This window comes from Lolium rigidum, chromosome 6 (assembly GCF_022539505.1).
Source record: "Lolium rigidum isolate FL_2022 chromosome 6, APGP_CSIRO_Lrig_0.1, whole genome shotgun sequence".
NCBI lineage: Eukaryota > Viridiplantae > Streptophyta > Magnoliopsida > Poales > Poaceae > Lolium > Lolium rigidum.
The window spans coordinates 152,996,170-153,017,061 of record NC_061513.1 but is presented as its reverse complement, the minus strand read 5'-3'; the positions used below and the strand labels follow the sequence as shown (position 1 = coordinate 153,017,061).

Sequence of the window (20,892 nt, the reverse complement as noted above, 5' to 3'; positions counted from 1 at the left end):
AGAAACGAGATTTTTGTTCGCTTTTTTATGCAAAGTCGTTAATGACAAATTCGTATTCCTCTAGATGTGACCGAGCCAGAATAAACTGAGTAAACTGATAGATAAGAAATGGAGCTATGGAACACAAAAATCTGGCCACTGGATTTATAAATTTTGATTTTGAACAGAAAAGATAGAGTTGGCCACTTCGCCTGCAAGGTCTCGCAGAAATTGTGATCTGAGAAGAATTACCTGCTTGATTTCTTGACGACTTTCCCTAGGCTGCTCCCTGTCTCCAACTCTCTGTTAGGCGCTGCTCCGTGTGATCATGCAGTGTTTCATTAGGTAATAGCTAGGGATCAAGGAAAACTGAATTAGGGATTTAGCCAAGGCGAGGTTTCTGTGCGGTACGAGATTCTGTTGAAGGAAAATGAATCGTCAACTTCTCGACTTCTTCCGTGCGTGTGTGGCTACGTGCTTCTTGGATCGATAGATGGGCCTCCTCTTTTTTTCCTCTAATCTTCCTATATGTACTGTGCTAGATATAATGGGCCCCTATTTTGGTCGGGCCCGGGCCAACGCACTTCTTGCCCTGGGCCAGAGCCGGCGCCGCTCCGGATAATAGTAAGCCTCTGACCGTAAAAATTGAGGGGGATTCGATGTTTTTCCAGAAAGAGTTTCGCTGCTCCGCTGCCACCAGAAACTCCAATCCGGGAACCAGAAACTCCGTTCTGTCACCCTCCCGGGACAGAAAATTGGAGGAGAACATCGCCATCACCATCACCGACGCCTCTCCATCAACCATCCATGATTCCCCCATCCATGTGTGAGTAATTTCCCCGCTGTAGGCTGTAGGGGATGGTAGGGATTGGATGAGATTGTTTATGCAATAGCAATAAGATTGTTAGGGGCATAGTGCCTAGTATCCGCTGTTAGTATTTTTGACATTGTTGCAACTTGCTATGCTTAATGCTTTTCACTTTGGGCCCGAGTGTCGTGATCTCAGATCTGAACATGTTATTGATTCATGAGGATAATTATTGTTTATGATCGTACCTGCAAGTTGTGTACACATATTGTTGTCCGGAATCTGAGACCCCAAAGTGACAACAATTGGGATAACCGAAGGGGGGCTATGATGTGAGGATCACTTATGTTCACGGAGTTTTAATGCTTTGCTCCAGTACGCTATTAAAAGGAGTACCTTAATTACCAGTAGATTCCCTTTAAGCCCCGCTGTAAACGGGCTGGTAGGACAAAAGGTGTCGTGCAAGTTTCTCATTGCGAGCACACACGACTAAATAGGAACACACGCCTATGGTTATTTTATACTAGGATGCTTTTATCATTATTACTTGCAATACCCACGTCTTGTTTATTATATGAATTTATCTTATCCATGCAGCGTCCGTTCATCCATCCATGTGCCTACAGTATTTTAATCATGTTGTCTACTGCAATCATCGCTACCGTTGTTTTTATTTCATTACTGTTGTTACTTCACTACTACCACTGCTATAAAACTGTTACTACTGATAAACTGTTGCGAGCAACTCTATTTCTAGGTGCAGCTGAATTGACAACTCATCTGTTAAAGCTTATAAACATTCTTTGGCTCCCCTTGTGTCGAATTAATAAATTTGTGTTTTACTTTCCTCGAAGACTGTTGCGATCCCCTATACTTGTGGGTCATCATGGAGCGATGGAGATTTGTTGGTATGGACATGGTCGTGCTCTCTCCGGCGCAACAGAAGACTAGGCTCCTTCATCTTGGTCCAAGCTGGCGTTTTTGCTTGACGTTTTCTGTGTTGTCTTCTCTTGTAGGTTTCGGTGTGCACTTTGCCCTGGTGTGTGTTGTAACCGTTATTGTAACTCCTAGCCGGTTGATGGCTTCGTTAATTCAAAGCCGGGCTCATTTCGAGTCTTCAGTCTAAAAGAAGAGCAAGGACTATGGATCCTTTAGCAGGTGACAAGAGAAGCTAGCATGATGGCAAGTACATGAATTTCGTATGAGATAGTGCGCTATAGACGGTATATATGTTGCGTTGTAGACATCCTCTGCCTGGATCGGTAAGAGTATAGTTCTTGTTTGCATTTTCATCTATCAATGAGGATTCTATTAATTATATACTTTACTAGAAAATTTAGTTAGAGACATTTATCCTCAAACTCCGCAATGGATGTAATTGAGAAATCATGTATTGAATGGTAGAACTGATACCCCTTATATGATTGACAAATATATCTATAATTAAGAACATTACTATTTTCATGCACAAAACATATCTATTTTATGAATGACATAAATATGACAATGCAAATGGATAAGCGCACTACTATTATCATGTAATACAACTCACACCTCTTACATGACTGACATACATAGCTATGCAAATAAATGCCACGTTACCACTATAATGGACATAAATTAGATGTGTTCTAGTATCTTGATTCGTGGTATATTCCTTATTTCATAAAGAGACCATGAGAGAAGAGGATCATTCAGAGGTAAATGCCACGAGTGAAGAGGATCATTTCTCAGATAAATGTCGCATTGTTACCACTATATAATTCACACCATCATAGCCATGTTATAAGTTTGCCGTTTACCCCTTTCCAAAAAAAAAAAAAAAAAAAAAAAAAAAAAACTTAAAGGATGCGCCATGGATCACAAGATTTCTTCCACTTTCATGGAATGGGTTTCATATATTTTATCTGTTTCTAAAAAAGGCTAAAAAGATATCCTCAATCGAATGGACCAATTTAGAACAGGAAAGATGAAGCAAAATAGGAGGGCGTGAGAGGGAAAGAGGTGGTAATATAGAAGCAAATTATATGGATAGCTCTATTCGGATTCAGTGTCAAACACGGATGCTAAAAGGAGGCTTGGGGTAAAAGAAAAGAAAAACTGTCTTTGTGTTGGTGATCGGAGCCCGGCGCGCACGTGTGCGACCGCTTTTAGCGCGAAGGAACCTCGCCGGTGGTCTAGCTACGACGGACACCGCGCGTTTGCTCGACAACGAACCGCGATCGAGGCCGCCCACTCGCGCCGCTGACCCTCCTCCATAAAAGCACCTTCGCGGGGCGCGTGATCTCGACCGAACCCCAAACTCCCAACTCCCAAGGGTCTCGTCTCCACCCGGACCGTCGTCGCCGCCCGAAAAACCCAGGCAGCAAGAGAATCCGGCTGAGATTAGTCCACACCACAACGCAAGATTTTGTGGTCCTCCCTACCTCCATTAAAATCCACACACATCACACGAAAGAGTCTTCTCTACTGCCGTCCGTCGGGGCGCAATGGCGAGGTTCGGCGCCGGTAGGATGCGGGCGTGCGGGCCGTGGGGCGAGGGCGGCAGCGGCGCCGTCGGGGACGCGCTGGAGAGGGAGATGTCGCGCGATGGCAGCCACTACAGCCTCTCCAGCGGCATCCTGCCATCGCTCGGCGCGCGGAGCAACCGCCGTGTCAAGCTCCGCCGCTTCATCATCTCCCCCTACGACCGCCGTTACAGGTAACTAACTTTCGCTTCTCCTCGCTAGTCTCCAGAATCTTCATCATTGCTCCTCGGTTACCAGCTATCCTAGTCTCCTGTCGTCATCACATCTCTCACATCCCTCTATCTCTCCGCGCCGCTTGCCCGCTTGGTTTCAAAGACAACTTGGTCTCTTCCGCATTGGCCGTTTCCGGTTCGATCGTCCTCGGTGGTTCGCTTTACTTTAATTTAATAGATCGATACTTTCAAACTGAAAAAGAAAATTAAGAGGTCGATAGTCCGCCGTTGAGCTTCTGCAAAGTGGAAGCTTTGCAATTTTTTGCTTTGTTCTGTCCCTTTCTCTTACCAGGTTTATTATTAGTAGTATTATCATGTTATATAAATTGTAGTATTTGCTATGCTCCGCGTTTCTCCTCTTTTTTTCTTCGATCAGAACTTCATAGCCTGTCCTCTGATTATTATATTTTCTGGAACACATAAACCAAAGCCCCGTTGGATAAAATAAAACTTCATTATTTCTGTATGTTCTCCAGCGCTGACTTCAACTGAATAATTCATCTGTTTATGCATTTGTAGTAGTTAGTACTCGTCATCTTTTGCTTGGTTGACTTAAACTGAATAATTGACTTGTTTAGGCCTTTGCCTACTATATAGTACTCGCCTTTTCTGCTTATTTTCATTTACCACTTTGGACTGCTTGGGCCTTTCTACGACTGCTTTAGTCCATCCTTTTTCAGTAGACGGACAAGGAAATCGTGATTTTGATGCCGACACTTGTTGCATTTTCTCCAGCGATGCTTCCTTCTCCAAAGGCTCATTCACGGAACTCACATGGGAACCATTTCTTTATTGTTTCTTTCTTTGAATTATATTGTATTCCTGGGATCACAACCTCCCTGGCCCCATTCTCGTTGAAAACGAAGCCACGTGGTTTGCCATACGGAGTTCCAGGAAGTTGAAATTATTGGAATTACTTGAGCCTGGTCATAATGAGAGTATCATGCATCTGATACTGGCCTTTTTTTTCTCAGACACACGTCTAATCAGCTAATTACGCAACATTTCATATTAGAAGAAATGCAAATTAATAAGGCGCAAAGCGTACACCAGCCCAAGCAGCCAGAAACAGAAAGGAAAACAAAGCAACAGCAAATGCCATCTCTTGTTATATATTGCTTCTTAATTCAGTTATTACTGATACCGGAAAAACTTGGCACACACAATAGATGCCCATGCAAGTTTATGTACATGGAACCACCTCGTCGGTGGAGACTGCATGTACAAGTCTAAAATTCTCAAAATAATCATATTAAGTGTAATATTGTACGTGAATGTAAAATCTAATATCAAACTCAGGTGCATTTGAAGATACAGTTGACAAATTAGTATTTTTCTTAATTGGCATCGCTCTTCATTTGACAGTTTGTTATCTTCCCAGGGTAGATTAAGTTTGTATCTTGAAATTTTGTACTTAATTCAGTATCATCTTGCATACATGTGATACTTCTTCTAGAGTTCTATAGAACTTCTTCGCATTGTTTGACGTAGTTTTAATGAAAAACTGATTTCCATGTGATTTTTGTGGTGGAAAAGGGTAGAGTTTTTATGGTTTTCTAGATATTTATTAAGTCCCTTTCTTTTCCCTAAGATGACTCCTTTTATGTAAGGAAATCTTCAATTCAGCAAGTGGTAACTTCAGACGTGAATGAAAGAAAATGGGGGTGCTAGAATTTTTCGACAAAAGGAAGCTGTATTGAGCTGCCCCGTGAACTAGACTTCTAGTAACCAGCAGATAGCAATGCTTCACACCAACTACGCAATAATGCTAAACAATCTGGGCATAAGGCATATATCACACTTTTAAACAGGCTAATTGTTTTTATATTATATACAGACATAAGACATGCATCACTTCTGATATCGTTTTATTAACACTGTGCAGATTATGGGAGACTTTCCTCATAGTTCTTGTAGTCTACTCTGCGTGGGTCTCCCCATTCGAATTTGGCTTCATTCGGGTTCCTAAAGGAGGCCTAGCTGCCACGGACAATGCCGTGAATGCAATCTTCGCAATTGACATCATGCTGACCTTCTTTGTAGCCTACCTGGACAGACTAACATATTTGCTTGAAGATGATCCAAAGAAAATTGCTTGGCGTTATACTACCAGCTGGTTTGTTCTTGATGTTGCATCCACCATCCCATCAGAATTTGCTCGCAAGATACTTCCTTCAAAGCTCAGGTCTTATGGATTCTTCAACATGCTTCGTCTATGGCGTCTCCGGAGAGTCAGCTCCCTTTTGCTAGGTATGTTTGTGGTAATGGGTCAATATAAAAAATGGTTTTTATGTTCATATGTCCTGCTCTTCTATCCAAATCTGACCAAGTACTGTTAAAACTTGTTAATTGGTTCCCTGCAAACAAAAAACTTGTTAATTGGGCTATTATCTTTGTGCCATTTTTTAACGTTTGTTTCTTCATTTTAAAGATTGGAGAAGGATAGACACTTCAATTACTTCTGGGTCCGATGTGCAAAGCTCATTTGTGTAAGTGCTATGAACATCACTGTGTTCTCTTGCAAATTTAATATTCCTGATAAATGATATCATCTTTCCTTACCTTTCATCTTGTAGGTCACACTTTTTGCCGTGCACTGTGCAGCATGCTTCTACTATCTTCTTGCTGATAGGTATCCAATCCCAAAGGAAACGTGGATTGGCAATAGTATGGAAGATTTTCATCAACAGGGCTTGTGGATTCGCTATGTAACATCAGTATATTGGTCAATCACCACACTTACCACTGTGGGTTACGGGGATTATCATGCAGAAAACATAAGGGAAATGATTTTCAACATTTTCTACATGTTCTTCAACCTTGGATTGACTGCTTATTTGATTGGCAACATGACCAATTTGGTTGTCCATGGCACTAGCCGTACTCGAAAATATGTGAGTTTTGTTTTACTGACCTTTGGTTGATATATACATTGAATAGTTACTTTAATTTACGACTCTGAGAACCTCTTTCTGTTTTCTTTTGGTTTAAAGCGGGATACAATTCAAGCAGCAACCAGCTTTGCACTTAGGAATCAGCTACCACCACGGTTACAAGATCAGATGATATCACACCTTAGCTTAAAGTTCAGGACAGACTCGGAAGGCCTTCAGCAACAAGAGACTCTCGATGCGCTGCCTAAGGCTATTAGATCCAGCATTTCGCACTATCTCTTTCTCCATCTAGTTCAAAACATTTACTTATTTCAAGGAGTATCTAATGATCTAATTTTTCAACTGGTGAGGCAGTGGTGATTATTTAGTCTTTATTTTAGTTAGCTCCTCCCGAATATTTTCTTATATTGTTATTTTTCATGATTACTTTTAAAGGTTTCAGAGATGAAAGCTGAATACTTTCCACCTAGGGAGGATGTGATTTTGCAGAATGAAGCACCCACTGACTTCTACATTTTAGTTTCTGGTAGTGTGGTAAGAATCCTGTTTTTTCCTAATTCCTTTTTATTCATAGTTGGTATAGTTATGTATGAGTAGTACATATAAAAAAAGTAGTTATACTTTTTAACACGGAAAGTGTAACTGTCATTCTGATAATCAATAAACATGTTGCTTTTTCAGGAGTTACTTGAGCTACAAAATGGTGCGGAACATGGTGCAGAACAGGTAAGTCCTGTGTGGCTTTGATGCTGAACTTGAAGGAAATGTATACATCAAATGGTGCTTAAATAATATGTTGGTATTTGGTAATCTCCAGGTGGTGGGAGTTGCTAAGTCCGGAGATGTTGTTGGAGAAATTGGGGTTCTTTGCTATAGGCCTCAAATATTCACAGTTCGGACGAGATCCTTGTGTCAGCTTCTACGCATGAACCGGACATCCTTTCTCAGCATTGTTCAATCCAATGTTGGAGATGGAACTATCATAATGAACAACCTTATTCAGGTATACTATCCATATTACCTTTCACTGTTATCTTTCCTGAAATTGCACATTTACAGAGACCATTAATCTTTTCTTGTTAAGATCTTGAACTACTCTGCTGGAGCTTTTTAGTACACCCCGCATCCGACCCCTTCTGTTCACCTTGCTTGACAACATGTGAAATTGAAAGCTCAGTCCTCACATAATTACTAGATCACCTTAGATCCTTCAATTACATTCATGCGGGATATTGCCTGATTAGTATCCTCGAATGCTCAACTGTAACCAACTATGCTGAAAATGTGTTATAAATGCTGTTTGCTTGTGAACACTGTAATACCACAAACATTTTTTCTTTGCGAATAATATACCACGAACAATTGTTGTACGCCTATTAAGATCCTCTTTTTGTACAGTTACTAAAAGATAAGAAAGACGACGGCGTAATGGTAGGTGTGCTAAAGGAGATCGAGAACATGCTAGCTCGAGGTCGTCTGGAGTTGCCAATTACACTGTGCTTTGCAGTAACTAGAGGAGACGAAAATTTGCTGCATCAACTACTTAAACGTAATTTGGATCCAAACGAGTCAGATCAAGATGGGCGTACAGCACTGGTCAGTATTCTCATCAATGCACAACATCTTCCTTATTAGACATATATTTTGTATAAGCAGGAAAATGATAATCCTTCAATTTCATGATCAACAGCACATATCTGCTTCCATGGGAAATGAGCAGTGTGTCAAGCTTCTGTTAGAGTTTGGAGCTGATCCAAATGCCAGGGGTAAAGCCTACAGCTAGAATTGTGATAATTTTTCCTTGTAAATTATATATCATCATAATGAAGCAAATCTATCATCTCTTATTAATTGCAAAGAATTGTTAAGTTTATGTAGGTTTCATCATACGCCCCTCTGATGTGCCTTTAATTCTTCCAATATCCAGATTCAGAAGGAAAGGTTCCGCTATGGGAGGCTTTGTATGCAAAGCATGATACAGTTGTGCAACAGTTAGTCAATGGCGGTGCAGATCTGTCATTGGGGGATACAGGCTTATATTGTTGCATTGCAATTGAGCAAAACAATATAGAACTGCTCGAGGAAATACTCAATCGCATCCATGATGCAAACAGGCCATCCAAAGATGGAAACATTCCGCTGCACCGTGCTGTCTGTGACGGAAATGTTGAGATGGTTAAGTTGTTGCTGAAACACAGGGCCGACATTGACAAGCAGGAGAGCAGCGGCTGGACCCCAAGAGCTCTAGCTGAGCAACAAGGCCATGAAGAAATACAACAATTATTTAAACAACAGCCAGCTCCAAGGAAGTTCAACTCAAATGGCAGGGTTGCACCTATGCTTCTAGGCAGGTTCAGCAGTGATCCGTCGATGCAGAACGTGATCCGCGACGACACTGAGCCACCCAGCAAAGTTCTTACACAGAAACTAGGCAGGAGGAAAGTCAGCTTTCATAACTCCCTACTCGGGGTCATCTCTTCACCTCATCCACACCGAGACACTGACCATCTACTGTCAAGAGGTCTTGCAGCAACAGGTGGCCCGAGTTATCGTCAGGACCATCATAAGCCACTCATCAGGGTGATAATCAGCTGTCCGGAGATGGGCAACACTGCTGGGAAGCTTGTTGTCTTACCGCGGACGATGCAGGACCTTCTTCAACTAGGCAGAAAGAAGTTCGACGTGATGCCTACTAAGGTCCTGACATTCGAGGGTGCTGAGGTGGACGAGATTGAGCTCATTCGAGATGGTGATCGTCTTATTCTTGCCAGCGACAACTGGGTGCCAGATGTCACGCAAACAAGATAAAAAAATAGTGATAGAATTGTGGTTTACTATAATTTGGGTAAAGGGGGAAATGTTGAACTACCCTTGTAACAAAAGCCAATGATGAAAGAGTAGCTGGAAATCACCAATAGCTGCTCCACCATGAAAAATATGGTGAACTTGGGTTATGTCCACACGGAGTGAAGTGTATAATCATTTCCAAGTGGTAGGGCGGCATACCTTGAGTAGAATTTTTTGTCTGCCGGGAATGCAGAAATTGTATAGGTTCCTCTTTCGTTGGAAAAGATGTCCAAAGGTTATCTAGCTATTATTATTATGCATCTCAGCATCCTTTACTTCTTCCTATGGGTGCTCGAAAGCTTTGAATTTATAGAAATGTTGCCAGCAACCTGCTAACATCACTGTTGCCTAGGTTAATGAAGCAGAAATAATTCAACAATACCGTTCTATTTGTCTTCTTAACGTGTGCTTTAAAATATTCACTAAGGTTGCCACGATCCGATTAAATTCGGTGGCAGGTCATGTGATTAGACCTTCTCAAACTGCTTTTATGCAAGGACGGAATATTCTGGATGGGTCGTAGTCCTCCATGAAACTGTTCATGAATTGCATAGAAAGAAGTTAAATGGTGTCATTTTAAAGATTGACTTTGAAAAGCCCTATGATAAGATTAAGTGGTCCTTTTTGCAACAAACTCTTAGAATGAAAGATTTCTGTGATGAGTGGCGTGCGTTAATCAATAGTTTTATCTCGGGCGGAAGTGTTGCCATTAAAGTCAATGATGTTGTGGGCAAATACTTCCAGACTAAGAACTGACTAAGACAGGGAGATCAATGATCGCCAGTGCTATTTAATATAGTGGCTGGTATGCTTGATGTCTTGATTGAACGTGCAAAGTCTGAGGGCCAAATTGAGGGGGTTATTCCTCATCTGGTTGATGGAGGGTTATCCATTCTTCAATATGCCGATGATACAATACTTTTATGGATCATGACATAGACAAGGCTCATAACCTAAAGTTAATTCTTTCTACGTTCGAGCTTTTGTCGGGCCTGAAAATAAGTTTTACATAAAAGTGAATTGTTTTGTTTTGGCGAGGCCCAAGACCATGTTGCAGAGTATGCTGAACTTTTCGGGTGTGGCCAAGGCCAATTTCCAATTAGGTACTTTGGAATTCCGATTCATTATCGTAGACTTACCAATGCTGAGTGGAAATTTGTTAAGGAAAAGCTTCAGATTATATTAAGTAGTTGGAAAGGTAAATTGCTGTCCTTGGAAGGAACATTAGTTCTCATAAATGCGGTACTGAGTAATATGGTACTATATATGATATCTTTCTTCCAACTTCCCAGAGGAGTCTTAAAACGTTTGGATTATTTTCAATCAACATTCTTCTGGCAAGGGGATTGCGAGAAGCGTAAATATCGGCTGGCTAAATGAAGTGTGCTGTGTCGGCCCAAAGATCATGGAGGACTTGGTATTCAAGACCTCCAGGTCAAGAATAGGGCACTCGGTAAATGATTGTATAAGCTACTTACCGAAGAGAGCATATGGAAAACACTCCTCAAGAGGAAGTATATTGCCTCAAAGGCTTTATCTCAGGTTATTTGGAGACCAGGAGATTCGCACTTTTGGGCTGGTCTTATGGAAACAAAGAAGTTTTTCTTTCCATATGGATCTTTCTCTATTAAGGATGGATCGGAAATTCGTTTCTATGAGGATAAATGGTTGGGTAACACCACACTCCGAGAACAATATCCGGTACTGTACAATATAGTGCGCCACAAAAGCGATACTATCGCTAAGGTGTTGGAAAATTTCCCACCAAATGTGGATTTTAGAAGAAGTCTCATCGGTCCCAGACAAACCTCTTGGCAGGAATTGTTACAACGTCTTGAGTTAGTTCAATTGACGCAGAGACCAGATGTATTTTGATGGAATCTTACCGGGAATAGTTCATTCTCAGTGGCTTCTATGTACAATGCTTTAATTCAGCCTGAACTTCCGGTCGATAATAATTTAAAATTTTGGAAGATGAAGATACCACTAAGAACAAAAATCTTTGCATGGTATCTTCGTCGGGGGGTAATTCTTACTAAAGATAATCTTGTCAAACGCAACTGGCATGGAAGTAAAAAATGTGTCTTCTGGACGAGACTATTAAACACTTATTCTTCCAATATAAGTTAGCTAGGTCTATATGGTCAGCCGTCCAAATAGGGTTTACCTTATACCCACCACGTAGTGTTGTCAATTTATTTGGCAACTGGCTTAATGGTGTGGATGTTAGGTTTAAACGTCTTATTAGGATGGGAACAATCATTTGGTTGTTGTGGCTACGTAGAAATGATAAGATTTTCAATAATATTTCTTCTTCCTTTTTGCAGGTCATCTACCGGTGTACAGTTTTGCTTCGTTCATGGATACCGTTGCAGCGTGTGGAGCACCGGAACCTATTTACAGAGGTGTCTTCACGGTTGGAGGATACGGCGAGGAATATTTTCTCCCAACATGGGTGGCAGCGTGACCTTCGGCTAGATCCTCCTAGCTAGTCTTTGTTACTGTTCTTTGAACTGTGTTTTTTTTTATCTTTGAACACCTTTGTGGTTTTGTAACGAATTTGTGTGTGGCTGTGTGCATCTTAGTTATGTAGAGGCCGGATCTATTACGCAAGTAATAAAGTGCTCATTTTCAAGAAATCACTGTTGCCTAGTACAAACTAAGGTGATTGCACTGGTGATTTTTCTGCATTGCATACGGTCTTGAAAGCACTAAAACAAGAGTACATCATAATCAGAATTTCTGGCAGCTTGTCTCTGAAATTTTGTTTGTGGGACAGAGAATGACTAAACAGAAATAGCCAGATGGCAACAGCAATGTAGCTCACCGCAAGCAGCTGTATAAGAATTTCTCATCTTTCCTTCTCATTTTGTAGGCAGCTGTGTAAAAAAAAAAAAATACAAAGTTTGTGATCGTGTAAGGCCACAGAGGCTCAGTCTCGAGTAATTTTTGTAAGAGCATCTCCAACGCGACGATCCATCCCGTGCCTGCGCGTTCAGATTGGTCGAACCAGATAAAATCTCGGTCCAGCGCACGGACCCATCCTAAAAACGGATGGCCGCGGCGTCCGGGACGATCCAAAGCCGGACCAAATCTTGGCCGAGTTTGCGTGGCCGGACGCCGATCGCTGGCTGCTCGCGTCTGCCCCTTGTCCGCCCCTGGCCCGCATGTCTGCCTCCCAAAACACACCCACTTCACTCCGCTCCCAAAACCTAGAGATGGCCGACGAAGCTCCTGCCGCCGCCACCGCCACCATCGGAGACGAGGCCCAGCTTGCGGCCATTGCCGCTCCTCTCGTGGAGGCGGCTCCTGATCTGCACGCTCTGGTGGTCCTGGAGCCCGGGCCGGCGACGAAGATGGCGAAGCCCGAGCTCACCGCGAAGCAGAGGGTGATGGAGAGCAAGAAGCGGGGCGACCGGCGTAGGGCGCTCGAGCAACGGAAGAAGGATGTCGCTGCCTTGGAGGAGCGGCAGCGGGCGGCGGAGCAGCTCCTCCAACTCCAAACGCAGGCGAAGGCGAATACCATGAAAGAGCATGCCATGCTCTTTTACGGCCACGCAGCGCTCGCTCAGCACATGATCGTCCCGGGCGCCGGCACGGCCTCAGGGGGGGAGGGGGAGCTCGGCCTCGTCCGTGACTCGGCCCCTTCCTCCAAGGTTAATAGCCCCGCCGACTGCCCCGTTTTGGTACACGCCCGACGCGCAGGAAATGGTGGCGCCGTCGGGGCGGTACATGTACCCCACGGGATGGGTCACCGGAGGTGGGCGAGTCCATGATGGGGCCGCCGCCTTCGTCCATTGACCTCAACCGTGCGCCGGCGAACTCCAAGGCCCCCAAGCACCTGGGAACAGCGATGACCGGTGCACGCAACCTGCTCGACGATTTGTCGGCCGAGCGCGCGCTGCCATCGATGCAGGAAGCGTCCACCGTGCAGGCCCCTCCGTCTTACCTGTGGACAATTCCGACCACCGTTCCATATCCTTCGACCAACCAGGCTCCCCCGCCACCTCCCATTGACATAGAGGAGGACACCACTGGCCATCCCGGCACCATGAACATCGACCGGGTGCCGTTGTTCGCTGAGGAGCTCACACAAGCCGCAGCTGCACAAGCTCGAGGTCGTCGGGTTAGCAAAAGAACCAGCAACTACACGATGCGGGAGGACAAAATGCTCGTCGATGGATGGTTGACCATTGGGCAAGATGCATTGACAGGTGCCGAGCAGAAGGGGACCGCATTCTGGCGCCGGATCTATGAATACTTCCATGAACATCGCCGGTACGTACAAGAGCCAGTTGAGAGCGACCGCAGGGAGTTGTCCCTCCAAAAGAGGTGGGGAACAATTCAAACGGAATGCAACAAGTTCCAGGCGGCGTATGATCACGTGAAGCGGATTCCCGTTAGTGGCATCGGCATAAAGGAATTGGTATAGTTCTTAACCTCAACTTGTTCTTTCGTTATTTGCACACATGTTTGTCATTGTTGTCTTGCTTTGCTCTAGGTGTGGCAAGCTTTGGATTTCTGCAAAGCGGCGAATGAAGGAAAGACCTTTGCCTTCTCTCATTGCTGGAAGGAACTCGAGGGCACCCCCAAGTTCCAGGAGGGGTACGAGGGTACATGACGACCTTGACCGGCAACAAGACCGCCAAAGATCCCACGGGCATTGACCTTGATGGTGGCCAGCCTTGCGGTAGCTCCGCTTCTCGTGCAAGTCGTCCAGGAGGTCACAAGGCAACCAAAGCCGACATGAAGTGTGATGCTTTGGTCATGCAATTGTTCGGCACCTTGAAGGAGATGTATGCTGAGAAAGAGGTGTCCACGGACAAGAGGGATGAGAGGAGGCGCCGGGAGAAGGAAGAGGACAGGAAGAACTATTTCGATGTCCAAAAGAGGAAGCTTAGATTGAAGAGGTGAAGGCCAAGACGAATGCTAGGGAAATTGAGCTCAAATAGAAAGAAATTGAGCCCATAGCAATGGCAAGGGCCAAAGAGGTGGAGTTGAAGGAGAAGGAAGTTGAGCTAAAACGGCAAGCCGAGGACAACCTGATCATGAACGCCGACTTGACCACCATAAGCGAGACAAGAGAGTTTGGTTCGAGAAGAGGCAGAAGGAGATCCTAGAGCACAAAAATTAAGTTGACGATCTCAATTTGTAATTTTTATATTTATTCAAACTATGACACATTTCGTTTCTTCACCATGCTACATTTTATTTGATATTATTTTATACTATTTGATATTATTCTATATTTGATATTATTCTATATTTTTTGATATTATTTATAAATATGTGTGGCCACTGGCCAACTAGCCTATTTCCCAAAGAAATAAGCCAAATGGGCAAATGCGTGACCGCTGGCGTGCGATCCAAACGGACAAGCGGACACGGAGCGCTGTTCGCATGTCCGCGCGGCCACCCGAACAGTCCAAAACGGACGGTCCAGCGCGTCCATTTGGATCGCCGCGTTGGAGATGCCCTAAACAAGCACAAGCCACGTGAGGGTGAGGCTGATCCAGGGACACCTATGTTTACACGCCTCATGTTCCACCAGCTGTCTTCATGTTCATGCTCGGCCCAGGCAAGAAATGTGGGCATGTGAAGGCAGTAATACCATGCCCACTGGCATTTAGCACGCTACACAGGCCAGAGAGGACAGAGGCATCCAGAAGCTCTTCCCTCCCCCGGCCCAGAAGGTGGTTTCCACCTAACACTTCCCCTGGACGTCCAGCGATTTTGCACTAAAGTTTTCTCCGCTGAAATTATTTCAGTTCAGTTATCTGGAGAGGATAATGTGGCATCTTGAGTGGAGCTGCGGCAGACGTGGACCAGAACACAGCAAGCATGTGCTGTACAGATTCAACTTGCTTGATTGAAATAATTCGGGGACACCATTACATGTGACAAACAAAAAAATTGGGGAGCTCTAGGACCCCCGAGATTTTGGGTCAGGCTCCACTACTTTGCAACTAACGATTGCTCACACAAACTCACACCAACTACAGGTGATCTACTCAATATAGAGAGAGGGCGTAACAGGGCAAAAAAAAAATAGCAGAAAGGAAGAGGGACAGGTGTATGCTACTACAATCTTTGCAATGAATCGTCTGACGATGCCAATCTTGAGATGAACGGAGAAAGAGCCGAGAGCAATGCCTTGGCACACTCTTCGTGTGGCAAGTGTCCACATCCTGATATTGTTACTAGCCTCTGCACATGAAGCAAAACGCGGATTATTCATATCAGCAATCATCCCTTTGGAAGAAATACACACTACATGAGGTACACAAGATGAAGTGGTAGACAAACTTACAGAATTTACAAGTTTTGAAGCCATGATTTGCGCTGACTTCAGAGATACAAGAACATCCTCGGAACCTGCTACCACCAGAACAGGGAGGTCTTCCACTGATCTTAGTAACTCTGCTGCTCTTTTTGGTGATAGGACAGTAGAAAATGAAAGGCGGCCTACTTCATGTAGTGCTTCATCCCAGCCCTCAACAAATAGTGGAGCCTGAATGCAAATGTTTATTTAAAGTCAGTTCATAGTTAAATATATATTTACAGAATGAAGTAATGAACGAGGACATGCATGGTACAAATTGCACATGTTTTATATGACAGAAACATGAATGCTATATACAAGTAGTAGCATGAAAGAATAGTTCAGCCTGTGCCATTAAGACAACATGGTGGGCTGATAAATTACTGTTTTCTACCTGACTGGAGCTCTGTAAAGAGTATTTAAATAATGATCAACTCACTTCCAAAATTAGCATGGACATCAAGGGCTTGACATTAGATCGAAAAGGATGTGTAAACCACTGGAAGTGTGTACCTTGTATAGGTTCAGAACATCTGTTGTCAACTTGGTTGCATCAAACCATGCTCGCCGATTGATCACCTGAGTGATTTCAGTACGTAGAAGTGGGCGGACCATGTGCTTTTTCCTCAGAGGGGTATGCAGGAGTATACGAGCAAATGCAGGAATGACTTCTCTTGATAAGCTTACACCGATAAGAACAACTCCCTTCACTTCAACCTGGGAGCACAAAAGGAAACAGTTGTTTTAATATGATTATTACAAGGATGAATTTACATTCCATTAATGTGATAGGTCAAAATGTTGCTACCTCTCTAGGATCTCTAGACGCTTGTAACTTCTCTGCAGTTCTTAGTGCAAGCAAGCCACCATCATCATGGCCAACTAAAACCACAGAGCGCAAGCCCATGTCTGAGCAAAATGAAATGAGAAGATCAACCTGTAGAAGGGCATAAATATTATCCTGTTAAACATGATCTCTTCGTTTGAAACACAGTAGGAAAATGTTCGGTAATTGTAACTGAATTTACTAATGGTATTCTAATATGACAGCACTATATTACAAACTCTTAATAGCATAGAATATTTTCAATGTAAATATAAAAACATTCAGGCAATAGCACTACCATTAGGAAATTATATATCACAAAGTATACGTTATAAGTTCTAAAACTAAAAATAACATGCTAAAGGAAAAGCCAGCATTCCCCCGAGTTAAGCATAGTTCAGTGAAACAAGGGGTATTTTAAAAAGCGATTCTCTATTCCTGAATCCTTCATAAATATCAGTGACATTTCACTATGCAACTATTCTCATCTCTGAGTCACTCCAGATATAGCCTACAGATTAACACTATTGATAATCCTCAGTTAACTGAAATTCTTACAAATCTCTACCACCTAAAAGTGCACTCTTAAATCCTGCGCTGTTTGAGGTGTGCAACTTTAGTGAAATGATAGTGCAGTTTTTATTTTGTAGAAGATGAATGGGAAATACTGGTTGTACTTACGAGGTCTCTCAAAAAAGGAAAAAAAAACTCACGCGACACATTCTGAGTAGAGAGTAGCAAGGATCACCTGTGACTCAAGCTCGTATGGATTTGGCAAATTCTTGTCTTCCCAGTCCTTTCTGCGAGGTCGAGATGTTAAACCCCATCCAGGGCGATCAAAGGCCAGCACAGTACAACCCACTTGCCGAGCAAGCAAATTAGTAACATGTCTCCAGGAAAATACTCCCCCTCCAAATCCATGTACCAGAACAACAGCAAATTTCCCGTGCTCTCCGGCCTCTAGATCCAAGCCCATAGGTTTCAAAGACACCTGTAAGCTCTCATCATCAAGGTTCAGAAGTGGCATGCCATCCAACAAAGTTGGAGAAGTCAATGGTTCGACCAACAGTGGGGCATAGAGCGAGGTTTGGTGATACTGATGACTATAGCTCCTATTCAAAAGACGCCGGGTACTAGAGGTAGCTGAGGGCGGGCTTTCGTGCCTCTGTCTTCTAGGAGAAATGCTTGATGAAAGTACATCATGGTTAATTTCTGGATATGATTCAGGAGCTGGAGATACACAGGTTGATGGGCGTGACACTTTGTAATGTACAGTGATCCCCTGGCAAGCAATGAACTTGCTATCACTATCAGCAAGAAAACTGATTGGAATATCCCTGTCATCATGGACAAGAGTTTTCCTCTTCGTCTCACTTTCACTCCTTGAATAAAGTTTCCCACTGTGTGGATTGGGTGATCGAGGAACCTTGTAGCATCCAGGGAAGGCATTCTTGTATGCCAGAATCTGAGAAGGAGCAGCACAAACCATAAGTACCAAGAGAAACAAGTATAAAAATAGTTTCATTTGTGCAATCCATCATACGCAGTGAGATTCAGGAGAAAAAAAAACATACCGATTCAGGGTCAATGCGATGGATAAGCAGCTTCCGTCGAGCCCTGCAGCTTGTTCTGTAAGCAACAACAACATGGCCGAGAGCAAAGACCAAGGAGGACAAGAACAGCACAGGCATTCCCCACAGCTTCTTCAAATTCAGCTTGTGATCCGCCAATGACGGTGAGAGCTCAGGCCCAATGTCCTGCACCGGACTGTAGACGCACGCCTTCATCAGCAAGATCAGCAGCGAAGCCAAGGAGCAGAAGGTTGTGGTTCCAAGGTACGGGCCGTGAGAAAGACCAGAGGTATCGCACAAAAGGTATACACCTGCACACAGGCACACGGTCAGGCTAGTGGAATCTGATAATTATTCTCCTCCAAATACTCCTACGAGTACTGTAAACTGGTCTGAACTTTTTGAATTTCCTTCATCATGTTTCAAGCAGCCCACTTAGCCAGATGACGCAGTTTAGCAAAATTAGTAGTACTACGTACAGTTGAATAGAAGAGGAGGGAACATCACAATGGGACAACAAGCAACAGATGTATGCCCTCTAATTAATGACTGAGGAAACGGGCAGTTTTCTTTCCACCAAAAGATTCCCATTTCGCCGAAACGAAAGAAGCCAAGCACAGATGTAGCTTTCAGATCACCAAATCCTCTAATATAAATGCCAAGAAAAGAGGAAAGTCCTAAGCAAAGCGCCCAAATCCCAAAAACAAGCAGTAAATCGATTATCCAGAGCACAAAGGGGACTAGTAAACCAAACCCGTTCATGCCCGATTTCTCAGCACTTGCGCGAGCACACTATAACAGCATTGAGGAAGCAAGCAATGGCAGCTTACAGGCGATGACGAGAGATCGGAGGACGGAGACGAGCGGTATGTCCAAGAGCGAGCTCCGGAAGGCGTAGTGCCGGAAGTGGTCCCGCAGCCCGCCGCAGCGCAGGCAGCCGAGGCTCGCCTCGAGCCAGAGCGCCACGGCCACGTCGCCGGCGGCCACCACGACGGGCGCCGACGCGGCGAGCAGCGACGCCACCATCACCACCATGAACCAGGCCGTCTTCACCACCCGGGTCGCCGTCTCCGTCCACCCCTTCCCGCCAGCCCCCATCTTCCCGCGCCGTCTCCAACGCGCAGGACCCCAACTCCGGCGATCGCCGGCGGCCTAGGCTACGACGCAGCGCGCATGCGACAGGCGTTGGCGGAGGCCGCGCTGGTGCTCTGTGGGTTTAGGGTTCGGGTGCTGGGGATAGTGGGGGAGAGGAGAGGAGGTGGGGGCGTGAAGAGGAAGCGGCCGGCGACGGGGGAGAGGGAGAAGGGAGAAGAGAAACGGGGGAGAGGAGCGGAGGGGTATTTAAGGCACAGTGCTTGTTGTGAGTTTTGTCAATTTGTTAGTGCTGCGATCTGAACGGCAGGAGAGGAGCCAGTTGCATTTGTTTGTCTGCATATTTGCCAGAACTACTAGTAGTGGTTTTCTTACCTCTGTCGATTTAAGGAGAAATTTTGTTTTACATTCGCTGTTTTCGTGTCTTATTTTCCCTTCCTGTTGTTGTTGTCCTTACAGCAGCACGGTTTTGCGTCTGGACTGATGTGGTTTTTTTTCCCTGTTTGGGGCTGTTGCTTAGCAGCAAAGAAATTGAGATGGTTTGGCTTGTTTTTGGTTAAACACATGACAATGTGGGGACAGTAAGATAAATTAGTGGTTGCTATGAAATGTAGTAAGAGTATCTCATGCGGCGTCTCTCAAATCGTGCCGGATAAGCCTTTGGCAACGCTTTTTCTTCGTGCCACGTTTGGGATATCGCTTCCCAGTTGCGCCCCGAAATAGAAATTTAGATTTTGTAACATTCAAACTTGCTATATATTACGTTGATTTTAACGAAATTTGATGGAATTGAAACCTAAGCCCTAATCTAGTAGTACTTGCAGCGCGGGTCATAGTACCGGTGGAAGTTGTACATGCCATCGCCAACGACGTCCTGCTTGTCGCGCTCGTCGGCAGGTTCGTCCTTCACCGCGCTGCTTGGCCCAGCTTCGTCGTTGTTGGTGAGGTCGACGAGTGGCATCCCCGCGTCGCAGATGGACATGGCGATCGCCTCGTCGATGTTGCCCCTCCAGGCATCCTTGTCGTTCATGGACGCCATGAACGCTGCGCTGCAACCCTGGGCAGTCCTCCAGGTCGTCGCTGCTGGCGATAAGGAGCTACCGCCGCTCGTACTCTGCTATATGCGCGGCCTTCGCGGCATCCTCTCCCTCTTGCTCCTCCTTCACCTCCGGCTTCAGAACAAGGAAGGCGCCGCCAACGCGCCTCTGCTGCTGGCTCGCAGATGGTGATGGTGCTGCTGCCGCGCCTCCAAATCGCGGGCGGCGTCGTGTACTCGGGCTCCTCCTTCACCCCACGCTTTGGCACGGTGTACGACGTGGCGTGGTGCGAGGAAGGCGTCGACCGTGCCAGCCCCGAGGAACAAGAGTTCGAGGAGGATGAGTTCAGCCTCCTCGGCTGCCAGCATGCCGAAGCCCGAGGAGATGGCGACTGGGAAGGAGGCATCTCCAGCCGTGGGGCACTATTGTGGATGTCGTCGACGACCTTCGGGAGGGTGTTCCCGGGAACGCCCCAGAAACGAACGCGCCCCTCCTTGTTCCACGTGTTTATCCGGCCGACGAGGCCGTTAGTGTTGTTCATGTCGGCGCCGTACTGCACCTGGAAGAAGTCCGCCCACCAGTCATCGTGTCGGTGGTGGCCCAGGTGGGATCGGCTTGCTCCTTGGTATTGAGCGCGAGCGCTGGGTTCTGATCGCGTCCCTCCAATGATCGGTGCCCGGCAGCGGCGGGACGTTGATCCTGTTGACGGCCATCCTCCAGCCGCCGCTGCTTGGCAGGCGCATGTTCAGCGGGACGGGGTAGCGCGCGTGGTACAA

At 45.1% G+C, this 20,892-nt stretch overlaps 2 protein-coding genes across 2 annotated transcripts; one reads left to right on the top strand and one right to left on the bottom strand.

The window, feature by feature from the left end:
• Window positions 1–3,276: 3,276 nt before the first annotated feature.
• Window positions 3,277–9,547, top strand: LOC124660510 (potassium channel AKT1-like). Its single transcript, XM_047198331.1, is given in 11 exon segments — window positions 3,277–3,488; window positions 5,413–5,769; window positions 5,950–6,016; window positions 6,104–6,421; window positions 6,521–6,766; window positions 6,857–6,955; window positions 7,103–7,147; window positions 7,239–7,424; window positions 7,820–8,017; window positions 8,112–8,187; window positions 8,349–9,547. Coding segments are annotated over 11 exon segments (2,685 nt in total). The 3' UTR covers window positions 9,230–9,547.
• Window positions 9,548–15,089: 5,542 nt separating this feature from the next.
• LOC124661767 lies at window positions 15,090–19,085 on the bottom strand. The gene is made up of 7 exons (XM_047199644.1): window positions 18,818–19,085; window positions 17,991–18,298; window positions 17,165–17,881; window positions 16,399–16,527; window positions 16,104–16,307; window positions 15,579–15,779; window positions 15,090–15,475 (listed from the first exon to the last, which is right to left on the bottom strand). Exons 1-7 carry the CDS (start codon window positions 19,083–19,085, stop codon window positions 15,350–15,352), a joined length of 1,953 nt encoding a protein of 650 aa, XP_047055600.1. The 3' UTR covers window positions 15,090–15,349.
• Window positions 19,086–20,892: the final 1,807 nt, after the last annotated feature.